Consider the following 23154-nt stretch of genomic DNA (forward strand, 5'->3'; position numbering starts at 1 on the left):
TACGTTGCACCTCCACGTAGGCTTGTAGCTTTTTTTTATTAGTAACAAATGGGGCCACGGGCCCCAGGGGTCGGTCCATGACATTAGCCATGATCCGCAGCTCCCTGCGGGTGAAGCTTGAGGCTCTCATGATGGCAATGAAAAATATTAAAGTGGGCATACTTTATATAAACTATGATGCGATCTGATTGGCTGTCCCCACAAAAATGGCGGCTGAACACAGGACATTGGTTATTGTTATATTCTATTTCAACATAACTTCATCCATACAGCATGTCTTACCTTGTGCCACAGCTGGCATATGGCTGTGCGGCATTCCGTACACTCCCAACACTCCGCAGTTCCTCGTGAAAGTGACTGTAACTTGTAAGGGTGGTTTTATAGGCGTGTGTTGGTGACGGTTGGGCGCATGTGCACTTCGTATGCATGGCGCACAATTATACCTGTGTACTCATATGCCTATAAATAGCAACACTTGGCTTTTGGATTTTTGCAGTCCTGCTGTATGGCTGACTGCTTTCAGGAGATGCATGATTTTCTGGACGAATTTAGAATGGGACTATCATTAGAAAATCTTGATGAGGACACACTTGCAGATGTGGGTCTTTAAAGTGTACCTGTGCCATCACCAGATGTTCCTCCTCCACCTCCTACAAACACATCACCTCCAAATATGTCTGCCCCATAGCAAGATGTGGCTTGTTCAGCTTCAGATGGCAGGATACAAGGTCAAAATATTTCTTGTTTGGATACGGATACCCTCATCCAAGAGGCACTAACCAGATTATATCTTGGGCATGACATTCCAGTTGAAGTTCGTGGAGAGTTCTGGGTGGAAATAACCAAGAACATCAATCTTAAGCACTCCACTCAATATGAGGTTTATTACCATAGAAGAAGGTATGTTTTTAAAAAATTTGCTTAACATTTTAAAATGCTATTGGAAAAATGGTAGTATTTAATGTTAAATAAGACAAACAAAGTATATTTGAAATTCCAATGTTGTAATCCCAATGTTAAATATATAATTTGTGACATAGCAAGATATTTTTTTGTCAAAAATATTAAAATAAAAATTGTTATTAGATGGAGTGACCTTTGCAGCCGACGCCGGAGAAAGATCAATTTACGGATCCAACACCCAAATGGGCCAGGGGGTCCCCTCCCTGACATCTTGGCTTTGACCCAAAGAGATCTACAAATCTTGGGGTCCTTAGAATGGAGCTTATTGTTCGATGGCAACTTACTTCATCTGGTGCCTAGACAAGATGCCCAACATGCTGTGTCTGGTAAATATTTGCATACACCTGTCTTTGTAACTGTCTATTTATTTGTAAAGTCCAAAAACTAATTTTTACTTGTTAATTTTCAAAGGACCTGTCATGGATCAAAGGCTGCAGTCGGATGGGGGGAGGGCACAACCTCCATCAACTGCGCCTCCCCCATCCACCACTGCCACCCTTGGCGAAGTTATCAATGGCCTTAAGGTGGCAGTGGAACGCCAAGCTGCAGCCATTTAGGCAGTCCAGGCCAGCATGGTGGCGCAAACCTCCATTCTAATGACAATTAGCCAAGATATCAGGGAGATGAAAGGCCAACTTACTGGCCCAAGACAAGGTGTGAGTGAGGTGGACCAGTGCCGTGTTCTGGCTGGAACGAGCTCCAAGCAGGGTACACGACGGTCCAGAAATTGAGATCTCCGGAGTCGTCTGCAAAGCGAAAGTGCAAAGATTGATTTTCTTGGAATATTTCCCCCCAGATTTTTCCACAAACTTTCTGGAACTTTTTGCCCAAAGATGAGATCTGGTTAGTGCCTCTGGAAACCATACAAGGAATATTTTGTCCTTGTATCTTGCCATCATATGTGCCAGACATATTTGGAGATGATTTATGATTTGTAGGAGGTGAAGGAGGTACATTTGGTGATGGCACAAAAGTCACATCCCACATTTGCAAGTATGAACCCATTCCAAATTCGTCCAGAATATTCTGTATTTTACACTATTCACTTTTTGAGTTTCTATATTGATATTTTCAAAAATTTTTATTTTTATAACCCATAATTTTCAGTTAAATTTATTGTAACCTAAAAAAAATAAACAATTTTTTCAATTTCAAACAAAGTATGTGAGTTGTATTTTTAATATGCATTTGAAAATTAAATTTACAAAAAATAAAAGGGCCTCTACAGCTGCTATTGAAGTCCACACATACAAGCATGGGCTGCCACAGTATTGCTATTAAGGCATGTATTTACTCTGGAATGGCATGCTGGGATGTGCAGTTCCACAACAGCATGAAGGGAGCACAATAAAAAAAAATTAAGAGACAACTATTCCAGAGTTTACAATTTTACACTTTAATTACGCAATTTGGAATGTATTTGTATAAACTTGCTGTACATTGTTGGGCCAGTAAAATGTATTTGGTACCTGTAAACACATCACAATGATAAACAATCAAAGTAATTAGAAATATAATTGGATTGGACAAAATAACACATCTAGACAGCAATCATTCAATGCAATGAGCGGCACCTGCTACTCTATTATGTGTGTATGCACCCATCGGTAGCGAAGAGAACCATCGACTGCAAACGTATTGCTTGCGGTAGACCCCAGGCTACCCCTAGCACTGCGAGTGCTGCAGAGAGAAAAAGAGCCAGGTGACGTGTACAGTGACGATCCAGTTTAATTATGTACGCCCATAAGTTGGTGTAAAAACACCCAGCCACGCCTGTGCTAGTGCAAGCACACCCCGTTTACACAGACTTGCCCCAGCCACCACCCACTGATGCCCCGTTCTGTCACTCAAACTACCGTTCTGGAAGCATGCTTGAGAGCTATTGTTTCCTCATCGCAGTGGTGGGTTCACGCATGCGCACTGCGACGCATACACATTCGCAGTTAACAACAATTGCCCGGTTGCGTGTGATCGCAGCTTAGCGAGTGGGTCTGAATCAGTCCTTGTTCACGCAGGGTCTGAATCATACTTGCCGGCTATCTGGCTGCCCCTTCCGGGAGGGAGCAGCCAGATCTGCATAACTGGGGCGGGTGTGGCCAGCAAATGGGGGCGGGGACAGCCAGACGACAAGTGTTTGCAGGCGGGGTAGGGGGCGAAGCCCCACGAGCGCGTCATTTTGGTCCTGCCCTCGCTAAGCACTGCCGATATTACAGGCAGTGTGAAGCAGGGCGGTGCCAAAATGACGCGATTCCGTGTGAATTGCGTCACCGCTCCCCCCGCTGCGGAGGTTTTACATGTAATTGCGGGGGGATAGGGAAGTCGGGAGCGGCATCCGATTTTCGTGAGGCTCCCGACCAAATCGGGAGGGTAGGCAAGTATGGTCTGAATAAGTGCATCTGAATCAGTGCGGGTACACGCATGCGCACTGCGATGCATACGCATGTGCGGTTAACGACAATCACCCGGTTGCGTGCGATCGCAGCTTAGCGAGTGGGTCTGAATCAGGCCCTAAGTTCATTGTCATGGCAAAGAGGAACTTTGTAATTAATTCCAATTCATCTGATCACTCTTCATGACATTCTGCCATCATAAAAACTAAAGCAGCAGACTGTAAAAACCAATACTTGTGTCATTCTCAAAACTTTTGGCTATGGCTGTACTTCTCCTTGCCTTATGCAAATGCATCTAATTTAGTGTTGGTTGGTTCTCATATGGGATATTATGAAGCTCTATGCACTGGCCATCCACCTTTTAGTACTCTTCGAACATGGTTAAAGCTGTTCCTTATATTTATATGCTATCTCGTCTTTAGCTTGTTCCCAACTCATTTAGTAAGGATGCATTTTGTTTTCCCCATCTTGGATAGTATTCATACCCTTGCTCTGGACTTACACATGTCTGATTGTATGTGTATTCCTTTTTGATAAAACCCACTAAAGAGCTTTTTCAAAAATGCATTCATTCTATCTAAGGCCTGATTCAGTAATGAACGAAATTGCAAAGCTGCATGAAAGTAGCTTTGCAATTCCGTCCTTGCAGCTATGGTAATGCAGCAGGAGCCTCCTGCTGCATTACTTTATCCAAACTGTGTTGTGCAACGCATCATCGAATAATCTGCGGGAACATCGGCCGGCAGTGACCTGGCCTCTTCTCTCCCCCCAATAGCAGTGCCTACATAATATGAGAATGCCTGCTTCTAAAAGGAGGGTAAGAGAGGATCTGATCACCCCTCCCCTCTTTCCAGCTGATTGCATTATACGAGATTGCATGAGGTTGAGATTAGTACCGGGTCCACTATGCATGTGGTCAGCCACTCTCTCTCCCCGTACTGACAGCCTATAATTTGGAGGTCGAACATAGCATAGAGACTATAATTACAGTGAAGTCAAGCTACCTCCCTCTACTTTCCACCAAGTGCTACGGGACATTTTAACAAGTTTGTTTACAATACAGCACTTTGCACCTTGTACTGGTCAGTTTGAACTTTCGGCAGTATGACAAATTTCTTGTTCCCAACAGCAAAGTGAAATTAAGGATATAGGTGCTTTACTCACCGTTCACTTTATGGACTTATGTTTATATATATATATTTTCATCAACTAAGCTTCCCGGAGATACAGTCAGGTCCATAAATATTGGGACATTGACAGAATTTTCATATTTTGGCCTCTATTCACCACCACAATGGCTTTGAAATGAAACAAACAAGATGTGCTTTAACTGCAGACTTTCAGATTTAATTTGAGGGTAATTTCATCCAAATCAGGTGAACGGTGTAAGAATTACAACAGTTTCTATATGTGCCTCCCACTTTTTAAGGGGCCAAAAGTAATGGGACAAACTAAACAATCCTAAATCTAACTTTCACTTTTTAATACTTTGTTGCAAAACCTTTGCAGGCAATCACAGCCTGAAGTCTGGAACGCATAGACATCACCAGACGCTGGGTTTCATCCCTGGTGATGCTCTGCCAGGCCTCTACTGCAAATGTCTTCAGTTCCTGCTTGTTCTTGGGGCATTTTCCCTTCAGTTTTGTCTTCATCAAGTGAAATGCATGCTCAATCGGATTCAGGTCAGGGGATTGACTTGGCCATTGCATAACATTCCACTTTTTAGCCTTAAAAAACTCTTTGGTTGCTTTTGCAGTATGCTTCGGGTCATTGTCCATCTGCACTGTGAAGCGCCTTCAAATGAGTTCTGAAGCATTTGACTGAATATGAGCATATAATATTGCCCGAAACACTTCAGAATTAATTCTGCTGCTTTTGTCAGCAGTCACATCATCAATAAATACAAGGGAACCAGTTCCATTGGCAGCCATACATGCCCACACCATGACACTACCACCACCATGCTTCACTGATGAGGTGGTATGTTTTGGATCATGAGCAGTTCCTTTCCTTCTCCATACTCTTCTCTTCCCATCACTCTGGTACAAGTTGATCTTTGTCTCATCTGTCCATAGGATGTTGTTCCAGAACTGTAATGGCTTTTTTAGATGTTGTTTGGCAAACTCTAATCTGCTCTTCCTGTTTTTGTGGCTCACCAATGGTTTACATCTTGTGGTGAGCCCTCTATATTCACTCTTGTGAAGTTTTCTCTTGATTGTTGACTTTGACACATATACACCTACCTCCTGGAGAGTGTTCTTGATTTGGCCAACTGTTGTGAAGGGGTTTTTCTTCACCAGGGAAATAATTCTTCTGTCATCCACCACAGTTGTTTTCCGTGGTCTTCCGGGTCTTTTGGTGTTGCTGAGCTCTCTGATGCGTTCTTTCTTTTTAAGAATGTTCCAAACAGTTGATTTGGCCACACCTAATGTTTTTGCTATCGCTCTGATGGGTTTGTTTTGATTTTTTAGCCTAATGATGGCTTGCTTCACTGATACTGACAGCTCTTTGGATCTCATATTGAGAGTCGACAGCAACTGATTCCAAATGGAAATGTCACACCTAGAATCAACTCCAGACCTTTTACCTGCTTAATTGATAATGAAATAACGAGGGAATAGCCCACACCTGTCCATGAAATAGCTTTTGAGTTGATCGTCCCATTACTTTTGGCCCCTTAAAAAGTGTGAGGCACATATAGAAACCGTTCTAATTCCTACACCGTTCACCTGATTTGGATGTAAGTACCCTCAAATTAAATCTGAAAGTCTGCAGTTAAAGCACATCTTGTTTGTTTCATTTCAAAGCCATTGTGGTGGTGAATAGAGGTCAAAATATGAAAATTCTGTCAATGTTCCAATATTTATGGACCTGACTGTATACAGATTTTATTTATTTATTTATGTGTATTTTGCTCTCTGTATTTAATTATTATATGTTTAATTGTATATTTTAATAAATGTATTAATTGCACTCCCTGGGTGAATATCTCTTTACCTATCTTGTTTATTTAGTAAAGTGCTTCTTGCAGCCCCTGTATCCATAGTATGTGGTTACTGCTGTACAAGACAAGGTGTAGAAGTATAAAACACCCCACATATCTGGTGAATCAGGGAGGAATATGTGAAGCTGGACTTCTCGGCATTTGTAACTCTATGTGACAGTAAAGTTCCACACCAGTCATGGAAAGGATAGAACATTAGTAACATAAACCGGTACAAACCATAATGGCAAAAAGGTAATTAAAAGCTGTAATGAATTATGCTGAGTAAGAAAGTAAACTGCAATTCACTGCTAGGGTCCTGGGACCTAATTCTTTGCTTGAAATAATTATAAAAGAAACTGTAATTGTATTTTACCCCAAAGACAATCTACTCATGTTAAGAGTAGCAGCAATTAAAAGCTAAATACAATAGGATATATAATAATAATAATAGTTATCCCAATAGGACTCAAAGTGCTTTACTGTAATAAAAAAAAACACAAGAAACTAAAATAAGCTTAACAGAAAAGAGAACTAAGCATTTGGGTTGTATTTTTATTTTTTTTTAGCTAAAGGGACATTAGTGAAATGCTTGAGTAAACAGGTGAGTCTTGAGTCTTGTTTTGAATGATTCTTGAGCGGAGGTCTCTCGAACTGTGCGGGGAAGCGAGTTCCATGAAGTCTGAGCCCCACAGCTAAAAACTGGACCCCCAAATGCATAAAGGGAGATTCTAGGTACTGCTAGTAGTCCTTCATCTACTGATCGCAGAAAGCGAGCGTGGCATTAAGCAATCAGAAGCTGCTTCTGGTACCTTGTTATGTAGGGTTTTGAAAGTCAGTATTTATTGTGTTGGGTTCATACAATATTCTACAAAAGCAACCACTTTTATTTTTTGTCAAATTAATATTGTCACTAGCTGTTCTTCCTGTATGTGCAGAAAGAATAATAATGGTACTCACAAGTGTATATTCATAATATACATTAGAGCAGGGGTCTTCAAACTTGGCCCTCCAGCTGCTGTGGAACTACACATCCCAGCATGCACTGCCACCTTTTTGATTTAACAGCATGCTAAAACTATGTGCAGTGCATGCTGGGATGTGTAGTTCCACAGCATCTGGAGGGCCAAGTTTGAAGACCCCTGCATTAGAGCAACATATATGATCATACAGTAGATCTTACTTGAGCTTGATCTGATACAGCCCAGTATCTCCCTCTTGAACATTCCTCAGAATCAATGTGAAGATGTCTTCATTTTGCAGAACCTCAAAACCACTTAGCTCACGTCCATCCTTAAGCCACTGCACCTTGGGGAAGGGGTCTCCGGAGATCGCACAGGAAATGAGGGCATTTTGCCCAGGTGTAGCCAGCATAGGTTTAGGTTTGCTGATAAACCATGGCTGGATCCCCTCCTGTGGCTCTAAAACACAAGTAAGAATTCATAAAAATAACAAAATGTCTACATTTTCTATAGCAATAAAATCTATGTATAGCAAAGACAATTACATAGCCAAGTTGTTGCAGAGTAACTTATTGTCATTTCTACAGCAAAACTACAATAAAGACTTCACAGTACTCACTAGTATATTTCATAATTTAATTTGTTTCATAATAAAAATATGAAACCGAGCAACAAATGGAGTTACAGTCAGGTGCATAAATATTGGGACATTGACAGAATTTTCATATTTTGGCCTCTATTCACCACCACAATGGCTTTGAAATGAAACAAACAAGATGTGCATTAACTGCAGCCTTTCAGATTTAATTTGAGGGTAATTACATCCAAATCAGGTGAACGGTGTAGGAATTACTGTACAACGGTTTCTATATGTGCCTCCCACTTTTTAAGGGGCCAAAAGTAATGGCACTATCAACTCAAAAGCTATTTCATGGACAGGTGTGGGCTATTCCCTCATTATTTCATTATCAATTAAGCAGGTAAAAGGTCTGGAGTTGATTCTAGGTGTCACATTTGCATTTGGAATCACTTGCTGCCGATTCTCAATATGAAATCCAAAGAGCTGTCACTATCAGTCAAGCAAGCCATCATTAGGCTAAAAAATCAAAACAAACCCATCAGAGAGATAGCAAAAACATTAGGTGTGGCCAAATCAACTGTTTGGAACATTCTTAAAAAGAAAGAACGCATCGGAGAGCTCAGCAACACCAAAAGACCCGGAAGACCACGGAAAACAACTGTGGTGGATGACAGAAGAATTATTTCCCTGGTGAAGAAAAACCCCTTTACAACAGTTGGTCAAATCAAGAACACTCTCCAGGAGGTAGGTGTATATGTGTCAAAGTCAACAATCAAGAGAAGACTTCACAAGAGTGAATATGGAGGGTTTACCACAAGATGTAAACCATTGGTGAGCCACAAAAACAGGAAGAGCAGATTAGAGTTTGCCAAACAACATCTAAAAAAGACATTACAGTTCTGGAACAACATCCTATGGACAGATGAGACAAAGATCAACTTGTACCAGAGCGATGGGAAAAGAGTATGGAGAAGGAAAGGAACTGCTCATGATCCAAAACATACCACCTCATCAGTGAAGCATGGTGGTGGTAGTGTCATGGCGTGGGCATGTATGGCTGCCAATGGAACTGGCTCCCTTGTATTTATTGATGATGTGACTGTTGACAAAAGCAGCAGAATGAATTCTGAAGTGTTTTGGGCAATATATGCTCATATTCAGTCAAATGCTTCAGAACTCATTGGACGGTGATTCACAGTGCAGATGGACAATGCAAAAGCAACCAAAGAGTTTAAGGCTAAAAAGTGGAATGTTATGCAATGGCCAAGTCAATCCCCTGACCTGAATCCGATTGAGCATGCATTTCACTTGATGAAGACAAAACTGAAGGGAAAATGCCCCAAGAACAAGCAGGAACTGAAGACATTTGCAGTAGAGGCCTGGCAGAGCATCACCAGGGATGAAACCCAGCGTCTGGTGTTGTCTATGCTTTCCAGACTTCAGGCTGTAATTGCCTGCAAAGGATTTGCAACAAAGTATTAAAAAGTGAAAGTTAGATTTAGGATTGTTTAGTTTGTCCCATTACTTTTGGCCCCTTAAAAAGTGGGAGGCACATATAGAAACCGTTGTAATTCCTACACCATTCACCTGATTTGGATGTAATTACCATCAAATTAAATCTGAAAGTCTGCAGTTAAAGCACATCTTGTTTGTTTCATTTCAAAGCCATTGTGGTGAATAGAGGCCAAAATATGAAAATTCTGTCAATGTCCCAATATTTATGCACCTGACTGTATATACCCAGTAGCTCTCATGTGATTTCACACCAGTTTTAGACATTAAGGGGTTTACTACATTTCACATTAATGTAGTATCACATAAACTTATTAAAGGGCAATTAGAGTAGTTTTCGTGAAAAACTACCCCAATCCCTTCACTTAACATATTTTAGTAAACAGATCACATTTCCCATAAATGTGATCTGCTCAGATTTACAAAAAATATAATCGTGAAAAAATACCGGGGGAAGTCCTGTGATAATAACGCCGGGGACGGTCACAGTGGGGGTGGGGTAGCAGCAGCCGGCGGCAGCACATGCGTGTACACATACTCACTGTATTTTTCAGAAAAAGTATCTGAAGTGGATTCGCAGGGACAGAGCTTTATCGCAAGCTCTGTCCCGGCATGCGATTTTTATAACATCCTTGTGATGTATTCAAATTTATCAAAGCCAATCCGCATCTGAATAGCGAATTGTGATAAATATGCCCATAAATAATATGTAGTCAGGATAATGACTAATAAAATTATAATAAAATCATTGTATTTGTAACAATCTATGAGCTTATATACTGTATCCAGTGAAAAGGTTCTTTGAGACAGTCAAGAGAAAGGCAGGAAAAAAGCCTGTAATTGGTTTTTGACTCTCAGAGGACAATTCAATTGCTTTTTAAGGTGCACAACTGAGCAAATTCAATTGTTGCTCTGTCTGAGCGTGATAGCCGCCGTCATTTCTGCTCAGGAGGGTGCGAGTAAAAATGTGTGAGAAACCGGTGGTTAGGGCGCCCTAACCAGGACTTTAGACGGGCTTAGCAGTTTTACACTGCTGAACCAAGTCTAGTAGGGCGTGAAGAGGATGATAATTAATGAGCGCCCAGAACAATTGAATTGCAAAACTGGGCACTCATTAAATATCGCTGCCCATGCAACAAATGAATCGCCCCCTCATTACTTCCCTAAATTGTCTTAGGAATAATACAGGCCTCATATGTACATTTGTAGGCAGCCCTAGTGACATGTTTGTTAGTGAACTGGCTTTCCTAAACCAGTTCTATAAAATATCTGACCAAATGGAACTGCAAACAATATCACAATCACTGCATCTGAAGTGATACGCTGTTGGGTATGGCTGCAGATAGAGACTTTACTGTAGTTAACAATATGTAGATTAATGAACAGTTTATGGTTAACTATCTGCACAAATTCTATGTATAGGAACAGTTGAAATAGCTTGCAGCCAAAAAACAACTATGGTAGGTTCCTGTACTAGTAATAATATATAAGTAACAACAATGAGAGTGTTTTCGGTGCAATTCTAGCCTGGTGTGGGGTGGTAGTAGGTAGAGAAACAGATGTAGTGGAAAGAGTAGGGAGCAAATGACCCACTGTACAGAGTATAGTAAAATAAAGCACTGTTTATTTATCCACAGTAAAACGGAGTTTTTAAGATCATAAGCAATCGTTCCACTACCAGTGGTATCTGTTTGTCATCTAAAATAGAATTGATTTAACTAAAAAAATATTAAAGCGTCACTACAGACTATAATGTGTCCAAAGTTTGTGCAGTTTTAAACATATAGAGATCTTTTCAGCAAATACTTATATATCTACTTCATTCAACATATATTAAAACATAACTTAAATTCAGTAATGTTATAGCATACAGCCATATACATAAAACCGTTGTGGCTATACATAAAATATACACTTTGCTCTGGTAAAACTGAGTTCCACCTGATCTGTGTTTAAAAAGTCCAGATACAGGTTGAGTCTCCCATATCCAAAATGCTTGGGACCAGGTGTATTTTGGATATTGGAATATACGGTATTTTGGAATAATTACATACCATAATGAGATACATTGGGAATGGGACCCAAATCTACAGAATACATTTATGCATTATATACACCTTATACACACAGCCTGAAAGTAATTTTATACAATATTTTTAATAATTTTGTGCATCAAAAAAAAGTTTGTGTACATACATGAAATTAATTTAGGTTTCATCTACACCTTATACACACAGCCTGAAGGTTCTTTTATACTATATATTTAATAATTTTGTTCTGTGAACAAAGTTTGTGTACATTGAACCATTAGAAAGCAAAGGTTTCACTTCCTCAGTCATGCTAAAAATATTCCGTATTTCAGAATATTCCGTATTCCGTATTTCGGAATATTTGGATATGGGATACTCAACTTGTATCTGTTTTTCCTACCTAAACTTCTTAGTGCTAACTAAGTGCAGTAAATGCCAATGAACATCTATAGTTACATTTCACTGTTGGGCTTTGATTATAGAGCAGTAAGGCACTAGGTAGATAAATATGCCCCACTTCCACCAAATATTAGTTTGGTGTGATGCAGTTGTATAGGGCACAGTGTAATCAGTGTGCATGCTGTGTCATACTTTCCTTGTGTAGAACAGGTTATATGCCACAGACAGAACGTCTGTGGCACATAACCTGACTTTCCGGCTTCCCTCAGGTGTATGGGGCACCACTGTCCTTTTTCCACCTTTCATGGTCCAGTTTTGGGCAGTTTTGGGAAGTAGTAATTTGCTGGCCATCCTCCATGGCCAGTGCTGTCACGTCCTTCCAGGCTACTGGACCGCAGCCTGGAATGCAAAGGAACAACTTCTGGCTTCACGTGCGCCGACTTACGTTTTCCAGGGTACCATAGCTTTAGTCTGTGAGGTTCCTCCAATGCATTTCACCCGCTTGGGGCTTTGTCAGGGATAGCCTCAAACCTAGTAGGATGCTAGGTACTGTATAGGTGGTACTGTGTTCCAATTGGTTGTTCGTTCAAAAGCAGCTATTATGCATCATTTGAGTCCAGATTTGTTTTAAAATGGCTTCTTTGAAGTACCCTATGTGTTCCAATGTGCAATAGACTGGTATAATCTAATGGGCTGTTGCAATTCATCCTTAAAGCATTTGGAATAATAATTCAATTGTTTAAATAATTTTATAAAATACCGTACATAAATTCAATCGTTAGTAATATGTAAAAAATTGTTAAATTATTTAATTATTTTATATATAATAATTCCTTGGTGCATTTGTTGTATAGTGGATCACCCCCTGAAGAAAGAAAGAAAGAAAGAAAGAAAGAAAGAAAAAGAAAGAAAGAAAGAAAGAGAAAGAAGGAAGAGGGAGTGGAGAGGAGGGGAAAGGCCTGGGGAGGGACTAAGGTGGAAATTTACTAAAGTGAGAGTTTTTAGAAGTGAGTTTTAAAAGTGATGATGCCCATAGCAACCAATCAGATTTTACTAATCATTTAACTAGCACCTTCTAGAAGATAATAGCTAGAATCTGATTGGTTGCTACGGGCAACATAACTTTTAAAACTCACATCTTAAAACTCTCACTTTACTAAATTTACCCCTAAATATTGGTTGTAGTGGAGTTTATTCAGAGGAAAGAGCCCAGATCGAAAATCTATATTTAGTCCTTTGGGGTTTTATTGTATCCAAATAGTAAATCCTTTTAGCTTCCTCTTTCAATATTTCAGCAATCTTGTCTCTGCCTCTCCAGTTGTTTTTTTTTATTTTCTTTATTCATAGGAATTTCAGTCCCCAGGGGTCGCTTTTCTGGCATAATGCGATGTACCGGAATACTGTGCGTTTCTATGTTGTTTTTAATTTTTCTTATATGTTCTGCGATCCTGCACTTCAATGCCCCAGTTGTCCTCCCCGCATACTGTAACCAACGGGGATAAGAAATATATTACCCCTTGGGTTTCGCAAGTGATGGTTTCTTTTATCTTGTACTCAGCATTTTTATTTTTTGATCTGAATGTCTCAACTTTTTTAGTGCTTCTTTGCTTCGTGTTTTTACAGCTCTGACATTTTAGACAATAGTGGAAACCTGCTTTATTTTCCTCCAACCATGTGGATTTTATAGCTTTTTTCTTAGATGGTATTTACCATCATTGTTATGATATTCTTTGCTTTACGAAATATTACTTTGTAGTTTACTTGGGAGAAGACCATTCAGTTTTTCATTTTTTAACAGTATTTTCCAGTATTTGTTTAATATTATTTCCAGTTTCTTAGATTGATTGCTGTATTGCGGAATAAAGGATATTTAATTTTCCTTACTTCTTTCATTCCTCTTTTTTTATTTGTGATCAAAAGTGTTTTTCTTTCCAATTTCAATACCTCTTCATAGTCCTCAGCTAGAGCTTCTGATTTGTATACTTTTGCCAGGAATTTTTTTTTCATTCTGCAAACTTTTATAGTCTACTGTTTTTGAACAATTAGATTTTAGTCTCTTGAATTGCCCCTCGGTGATGTTGCATAGTCAGCTTGGGTGGTGGCTGCTTTTATGTTCAATAAAAGTATTGCAATCCACCTCTTTTATGTGTGTACCAATTTCCAAGATATTGTTTTCTACGTAGATTTCTAAATCCAGAAACGTAACCCTGTTCTTGCTGCTACAAGAGGTGAAGTGCAGGTTAAGTTTGTTCTTGTTCATATACAGAAAAAATCCTCAAGATCCATTTAACTCCTGACCAAATGGAGAATACTTCGTCTATAAAACTCTTCCATAATTTCACATGTTCTGAGAATGGATTGTTATCCCAAATCTTCAGATTTTTCCATTATGCCACAAACAGGTTTGTTTACCCCGATGTGAATTTAGTACCCATCGCGGTACCACAAACCTGTTTGTAGTGCCCGCCCTCAAACCAAAAATGGTTGTGACTTAGTATGAATCTCATGGCTTCCACAATGAAATCTAATCTGCCTGGCGGGCAGATTGCTTTCAATCTCCAGAATGTCATAGACTAGGAAGCAACCCTTCTAGTGATCCATTATGCTGTATAGCGAGGTAATATTGCATGTTACTAGCATGTATTCCTCTTTCCAGATGAAGCCCTCTAAGATGTTTAGGATGTTGACTGAGTTCCTCAGATGACTTATCTGTTTTGACACCAATAACTGCAAAAATTGGTCAATGTACTTGGATATGTTGCTTGTTAGTGAGTCTATGCTTCCCATTATGGGCCTTCCTGCCAGGTTCTTTATATCCTTGTGGATCTTTGGTAGAATGTAAAAAAACAGGAATTTATGGTGTTCCATTGAAATGTATTCATACTGCTTTTTGTTTAATGTTTCCATGAGCAGTGCCTCTCTTAGCATTGTCTCCATTTTTGCATAATTTGTGGGGTCTTCTATTAGGGGTTCATAAGTTTTGTAAGATCTTGTTAGCTTCAAACAAGTATTGGATAAAGATCCATTATTACAATTCCACCTCCTTTGTCAGCTGGCTTTGTGCAAATTTCCTCATTGGCTTTCAGTTCTTGCTTTTCTTGTTTGTATAGATTATAGTGTTGGCTTTTATAGTGCTGAGATCTTGCAGTTCCTTCTCCACCATACTTTGGAACGTTTCTACATAGGGGCCTTTCTGTTGAATAGGTTAAACTGTTTCTTAAGAGTCATGTGTTGATAAGGACCATTTTCAGATGCTATTGGTATGTTGATGTTTTCTATCATGATTTTTTTTAAAGTAAGTATGAATTTGTGCAAATGTATGTAGGTCTCAAACTTATTGAGGTTGTTGTCTGGAGCGAATTTCAAGGTTATGTTTCTAGATTTAGAAATTACATCGAAAACAATATTTTGGAAACACGTACACACATAAAAGAGGTGAAACTCAAAACGTTTATTGAACATAAAAGCAACCACCACCCAAGATGGCTGCTCAACATCCGTAAGAGGCAATTCAAGAGAATAAAAAAGAATTGTTCAAAAACAGTAGACAATGAAAAACAAGCAACATAATCAAAAAATAATTTGTTGGAAAAAGGCTACAAAACAGAAGATCGAGCTTAGGACTATGAAGAGGTATTGAAATTGGAAAGAAAAACACTATAGATCCCAAATGAAAAAAAAAGCGGAAGAAAAGAAGTAAAATTAACTATCCTTTATTACCCAATACAGCAATCAATTGAAGAAACTGGAAATACTGGCTAATACTGTTAAAGGATAAAAAAATGAATGGTCATCTCCCAAGTAAACCACAAGTCATATACCATAAAGCAAAGAATATCAGAACAAAGGTGGTAAAGAGTGCTATAACACCTAAGAAAAAAGCAATAAAATCCACAAGGGTGGAGGAAAATAAAGCAGGTTTCCACTATTGTCTAAAATGTAAGAATGTAAGCTCTCACGAGCAGGGACCTCTTCCCTCATGTGCTTCTCTTTACATTTTCTACTCTTTACTCCCCATAAGGGCACCTAACACGTGACAGCCAACTCCCGGCTGCTTATTGTGAGTGCTTTATTCGCTATTGCAGCTATGTATATAAATTGTGTGTTTGTCCTGCACTGTAATGTACTGTAATTACTTGTTTCTTGTTCACTTATTAGTTCTATGTACTATGTAAGGTGCTGCGGAACACTTGTGGCGCCATACAAAGGATAATAATAAATAAAGGATAATAAAATGTCAAAGCTATAAAAACACAAAGCAGAGAAGCATCAAAATAGTCGCAACATTCAGATCAAACAATAAAATCCAGATTACAAGATAAATGAAAATATCATGTCACTACTGAGGGTTGGTGTGGGTAGGAACAGGCATGGGAGGCTGAAGTGGAGATCAGAGATGCGTGAAGGAGCTTGGGGGGCTTGACCCAGGACCTCCTCATGTAATGAAGTAAGGAGATAGAAATACGGCAGAGAATGTCTTTATTGAATAGCAGGTTGAAATTAGAACTGGAGAGAATACTGACTCAATGAGCAGAATCAGATTGAGATGGATGATGCTGGATTGAAAGCTGGATTGGTTTGAGACCGATGTTGATGATTTGAAGAACTTGATGGATTAGAATCCGATGTTGAAGAATTGATTAACTTGATCGGTTTGATACCGATGTTAAAGAATTGAAGAACTTAATTGATATGAGTCTGATATTAATGAATTGATGAACTTGATCAGTTGGGACCGATGTTGATGACTTTAAGAACTTAAGTGATAAGATTCCGATGTTGATGAATTGATTTACTTGATCGGTTGGGACCAATGTTGATGAATTGAGGAAATTAACTGCTAAGAGTCCAATGTTGGAAGCATCAGATGAGACTGATGGTTGGAGGTATAAGCTGGAACCGATGGTGGCTAAAGGAACAAGTCTCAGGGGTAAAAACCAGACTGGTGTGCAAGTTGGTAGTGCAAGTTGGTATAGGAGACTTGTTTACCAGATATAGGAACTGGATATAATGGACTGGGACTGTTCAGATACAGAGTACCCGGGAGCTCAACACTGAGCTGTAACTTCAGCAAGAAGTGACGTTATACTGGCAACAGAGGACAGTCCTAAAATGGAGTTTATAGGGGAAGATCTCCAGGGATTGGAGGCTGTGATCAGTTGGTCTGGGATCAGCTGGTGGAGGAAGAGTGTCAGGTGACGGAGTCCAACATGGCTGCACCCATACTATTGTTTAGGAGGGAACTCTGGCGTGCAGCCTGTGTGCCATCATGCTGAGAAGTCACGCTGCGGAAAGCCATCTTCATGCACAGGACACTAAGCGGATGGGGCAGGAGCAGCACAGACAGACCTCAGCTCCAGCCAGGAGCGATGTACAGCGTAAGCGGACCTCTGTGCTATCCTGGAGTGATGCACAGCGCGAGCAGACCTCAGCGCTAGCCTTGACAGGCACCAGAGCGGTAAGAAAGTGGTTTTAATAGTCTGAAGCATGACACATCACTTGCGAAACCAAAGGGGTAATATATTTCTTAGAATTCCCCAGTGGGATACAGTATGTGGGAAGGGCCACTTAGTCATTGAAGTGCAGAATCGCAGAACATATACGAAACATAAAAAATCCCATAGAAACGCACTTCGCATTATACCAGAAAAGCGACCCCTAGGGACTGAAACTCCAAGGAATAAAGAAAATAAAAACAACTGGAGAGGCGGCTACAAGATTGCTGAAATATCGAAAGAGGAAGCTAAGTGGATTTACTATTTGGATACAATAAATCCAAAAAGACTAGGGGTAAATTTACTAAAAGGAGAGTTTTTAGAAGTGAGTTTTAAAAGTGTTGCTGCCCATAGCAACCAATCAGATTCTAGCTATTAACTTCTAGAAGGTGCTAGTTAAATGTTAAATAGAATCTGATTGGTTTCTATGGGCAACATCACTTTTAAAACTCACTTCTAAAAACTCTCACTTTAGTAAATTTACCCCTAAATATAGATTTCGATCTGGGCTCTTTCCTCTGATGAATAACCTCCACTAAGACCAGTATTTAGTCCCTCCCCAGACTCCCTTCCTCTCCGTCCGTCCCTCCCTCTCTTTTTTTCTTTCTCCCCTTGATCCACTTTACAACAAATGCACTAAGGAGTTATTATATATAAAATCATTTCATGGTATATCCTATTTATCTTAATTCAATATTTTAAAAATGTTTTTACATATCCCTAACGCTTGATTATATGTATGATATTTTAGAAGTTAATTTTATAGTTTAATTGAATATTATCCTTAATAAGCACTAGAACTTTAAGAATTAATTACAACAGCCCATTAGATTATGTCAGTCTATTGCACATTTGGAACACAAAGGGTACATCAAAGATGCAGTCCAGCAGCTGGGAAGGAAGCGACAGCATCGGCCAGCGGAGCACCAGCAAATTACTACTGCCCAAACCGGACCACGAGAGGTGGTAAAATGGACAGTGGTGCTCCATACACCAGAGGGAACTTGGAAAGACAGGTTGAGTACCACAGAAAGAACACACAATTAAAGTATGGCGCAGCATGCCCACTGATTACACTGTGCCCTATACATAACAACTGCATCACACCAAACTGATATTTGGTGGAAGTGAGGCAAATTTATTTACCTAGTGCCTTACTGCTCTACAATCCAAGCCAACAGTGAATGGTAACTATAGATGTTCATTGGCATTTACTGCACTTACTTAACACTAAAACATGGTTGCCTTCTCTCCCGGTTTGACCGGGAGTTTCCCGAAAATCAGGTGCCGCTCCCGAAACCCCTGCAAGAGAAGGGGACTCTCCTGGATTGGCAACTGCCCCTGCGTCATCGTAGCCCCGCCGCCTGCTTTACAATGCCGATAATATCGGCATTGTAAAGCAGGGCCGGGGCCGCAATCGAGTCGCTACGCCCCCGCATCGCCTACTTACCCCGTCGCCATGCCCCCTGCTACACCGACCTGGTTGTCCCCTCCCGGAGGCGACAGCCAGAAACTCGGTAAGTATGCACTAAAACATAGTGTGTGGCAACACACATACAGATAGTGGGTCCGTGGCTCGGGTAAGTCGTTTCGTTTTTTTGCCAAGTCCCGGGGATGCTGCAGAGACCAGCGCCAGGATGAAGGTGAGATTCTTTTTTGCAAAACAGGCTCTACACACAAAGCTCATCTTAAATCTTGCCTAGAGCACATTATCTGATCTGGAGACTGTTTCCTAAGGCATTCAGACCCGCTCGAGAGCGCAGGATGCTCGCAAGAGGGTCGATGTTACCCCACTGCGCACGCGCACGACAGAGGGAGCTCCATCGTGCGCATGCGCGAGACCCGGCTAGCAACGGGGTAGCCGTCGCTCCGGGTCTCGCACCAAAGGGGGCGTGCTGTTGATGTTGATTGACAGCATGCCCCCTTTGGTGGGCGTGCCGGGGGTGTGGCTGCCAGACGGAGGCGTTCCCATGGGAACGCCTACCGTCTGAAGCCGGCCCCACTGACATCACTAGGGCTTGCGGCAGCGAGACCCTACCGCAGGGTCTCCGTCGCAAGCCCGATGGTCTTGACCATCGCGACCATCATCATGGACGCTCGCATAAGCTGTGGGTGGTCACCCACAGCTATGCAAGCGTCCAGGAGGACGCTCCATTTTCATATAGGAGGGCCCTGATTCAGAGCGAGCGCTCTGGTCAGAGCGTCCGGCTCTTAATCAGGCCCTCAGTCAGTGGAGCCTCCCTAGTGGTAAAATCACGTGTGAATGCGGTAATAACCCACCAGACAAAGGAATGTTCTGAGTTGTAATTTACATTTGGGTTGAGGCCACGTGAGGACTGCTTCCACCTTACTGGGCTGAGGTTTAACCTGCCCTCTGCCTATGATATATATCCCAAGTATTTCGCCTCCACCATTCCAATGGCACATTTCTCAATGTTAGCAGTAAACCCATGTTCCCGTAAAGATTGTAACACTGCCTTTACCCTTGGAAGGTGTGACTCCCAGTCAGAGCTAAAGATGACTATGTTGTCTAAATATGCAGCTGCATACTCCCTGTGGGACCGAAGTAACTTATTTATAGCCCTCTGGAAAGTTGCTGGCGCTCCATGCAAATCAAAAGGCAGCATTTTGTACTGGAACTAATCCTCTGGGGTAGATAAGGCTGTTTTTGCTTTAGCAGCTTCAGTCAAAGGAATCTGCCAATACCTTTTTGTCAAATCGAGAGTGGTGATATACTGGCTTTTTGCTAGCATCAACTCGGGACATAGGGTAGGAGTCAAACTGAGAAACTTTATTTAGCTTGCGAAAGTCATTACTGAAACGTAACCCCCCCCGAAGGCTTAGGCACTAAGACAATGGGGTTATTCCATTCCTCTATGACCCCTAAGTGCAGCATCTCCTCTACCTCTTGTTTTACCTCTGCCCATTTTGCCTCGAGAATGCGATAGGGTCTCTGCTTTATCACCCCGGGAGGAGTAACAATATCATGCTGTAGGATTTGGGTCTTTCCTGGAATAGCAGAGAATACATCTTGGTTTCGTGCTACTAAGCTCACCACTTCCTGTTTGTGGCTAAGACTGAGGGTGACCTCCATGGGTACCTCTGGGTAGTTTGGGATTTTCTTTGCCACTACAGAGGGTTGACTAGTACTTTCTTTTCAAGGTTTTAATAGATTTACATGCTCAATTTGTGCTTCCTTCCTCCTACCCTCCTGTCGTACCCTGTAGTTTACAGGTCCCACCACCTCTATGATCTCCCAAGGGCCTCGCCATTGAGCATACAGTTTGCTTTCAGTAGTAGGCACAAGCACTAGTACCTTGTCTTCTGGTTGCAAAGATTGGTTGACTGTGGTAACATCATAATTGTATTTCTGACGTTGCTGAGCTCTGTCCATATGTTCATTCAGCAGTGGCACAATCTGCCTTAACCGGCCATACAATTGGGACACAAACTGAACGATATTAGGATCTTGACATGACTGTTGCTCACACCCTTCCTTTAATATATCTAAAATTCCTCTAGGTTGCCTTCCATAGAGGAGTTCGAAGGGACTGAACCCTGTGGAGGATTGGGGCACCTCACAAACTGTAAACATCAAATAAAGCAGGAGTAGATCCCAATCTGGCTTTTCTTGTGACACCGCCCTTTTTATCATCTGTTTAAGGGTCTGGTTAAAGTGTGCCACTAGACCATCCGCTTGTGGGTGATAAACTTGGTGGTAATCCTATCTACCCTTAACAGTCGGCACAAATCTTTCATTAATTTAGATACAAAAGGAGTTCCTTGACCTGTCAGAACCTCTTTTGGTATTCCCAGATGGGTATATAGCATCAATAACTCCCGGGCAATAGTGTTAGATTTCATGTTACATAGCTGTGATATTATTGCATTAGATATGCCTAATGTTTGTAGACACTCCCTAACTTATATGTGAAAGCCTGAATCTTCAGTGACGGTCCCTAGGACCATGGGGAATGCTGGGAAGTGGGTGTAGTCTGGTGTTCAGTATGTCTATAGTTTGCAAATGGCTGAATAAAGAAGCATAGCAGTTGAAACCCATGCATCAGAGTCCATATGAATGCATATACAAGCATGCAAACAAAACAATAGCGGGATGGCCTCCGGGTACCTTGTGGCATAATCTACTACCACTAATATGTATTGATGCCAACAAGCAGATTTTTCCGCCGGCCCTATCAGATCCATACCAATTCTTTCAAAACGTACAGAAATGACAGGGAGGGGAACCAAGGGAGCTCGAAACCCTGGCCGGGGTGCTGTCTTCTGACACACTGGACATTGCTGACAATACTTTTTTACTGCTGCATGAATGCCGGGCCAGAAGAATCTTAACTGAATACGCTGGAGAGTTTTCTCCTCCCCAAAATGGCCACACCACAGGTGTGTATGAGCCGCCCTCAACACCAACTGCTCATGTTTCTGGGGAACCAACAATTGGTCTACTCTCTAACCCTGCAAATATGTTACACGATATAACAAATCATTTTTCAATGCAAAGTATGGTACACCTTCTGTTGGTAAAGCCGTGATTGCTCTACCATTTATCTCTACAACATTTTCAAATGCATTTACCAAAGTCCTGCAAAGACACTTCCTTGCCAATGGGACCCCACTGTGCCTCGGTTTCCCCTCCTGTTGCTCATTGGCCAAGGAGGGTGTTACAGCCACCAAACTTTGGGACACCTCTGACATGGACCGTCTGCTGTCATCATGCCAATTAACCACCTCTTATAATAATGGAAAATCCCGACCTAGGATCATGGGTAGGGTGGTCTGGCAGCTACTGCGGCTACCACCTTCAGAGATCATCCTTTTATCACTATAGGGAGGTGCGCTCGGGGGCATTATCCCCATGTACACATATAATCTTTATCGGGGGTAGCATCTGATCAGCCCCAGGTGGAACCAGGTTGGCAGAGATGATGGTTATTTCACTGCCAGTATCCACTATGGCCCAGACATCCTGGCCTTCCACTCGCACCATCAAGCGAAACAAGGTGGTTTGCGTCGGAGAAATGTTTCCGGCTGCCTTGCTGACCACTGGTCGAGTTGTTTTTCCAGCACTGCAGTTCATCGGCTCGCCCTGCTTTGGGCAGTCCTGGCGCAAATGACTGGGCTTGCTGCAGTAAAAACACACAGCTGGAGGTGGATTGTTGGCTTTAACAACTGAGACCTGAGTTCTAGGCTTGGGCACTGGCTGGAACCTTTGCTTGGCTTTAGTCAACTTCCCAAGAGTCAGGTACCGTTCAATCACCACCGCAAACTCCTCAAACGTTTGAGGATCAGCATGTAGGGCCCACTGTTGCACCACATAGTCTTGTACTTACACAGCATGGTCCAAAGCCACCACCTCTACTATATGCTGAGCAGAGTTTTTATATTGCTGCAACCATGTCTTACTCAGCCTGACTAATTTGGCCAGCTGGAGCCTTGGAGACTCAGACGAGTTCAGCTGCCATTCCTGATACCCCTGAGCTTTTTTTAGAATGTGCACAATCTGGATATACACATGGACAGATTATCACTGTGAACAACTGCCGTTTTATGGCTGGCCTGCCACACTCGCCTACCCAGCTGCTAGTAATGCGACTTAGACTCACCAAGCCGCTGTGCAGCGGGTAGTGTCCTACAATGCATCTCACTGCTGCCATGGGTGGATCCGGTCACCGTATCTGGGCTCTAGATGCATAGTAGTATCCAGCAAAGTCCTTGTTCAGGTGCCAAATGTGACAAGCATCACATAAACTGGGTAAAATCCAACAGACATTTATTTTCTCACCACAGGCAGGTATACAGGACAGTGCAGTGTTCACAGGCAA

The 23154-nt window shown here is 41.5% G+C and overlaps 1 protein-coding gene across 1 annotated transcript in view; it reads right to left on the reverse strand.

Moving 5' to 3' along the window:
• Positions 1–23154, reverse strand: part of MYLK (myosin light chain kinase) — an 807913-nt gene that overhangs the window by 244808 nt on the left and 539951 nt on the right. Inside the window, exon 14 of the mRNA XM_088460742.1 lies at positions 7520–7757. Within this exon, the coding sequence (XP_088316868.1) occupies positions 7520–7757 (238 nt within the window). The remainder of the gene's footprint in view (positions 1–7519; positions 7758–23154) is intronic.

Source organism: Taudactylus pleione, unplaced genomic scaffold, assembly GCF_031769625.1.
Source record: "Taudactylus pleione unplaced genomic scaffold, aTauple2 ptg000977l, whole genome shotgun sequence".
Lineage (NCBI taxonomy): Eukaryota > Metazoa > Chordata > Amphibia > Anura > Myobatrachidae > Taudactylus > Taudactylus pleione.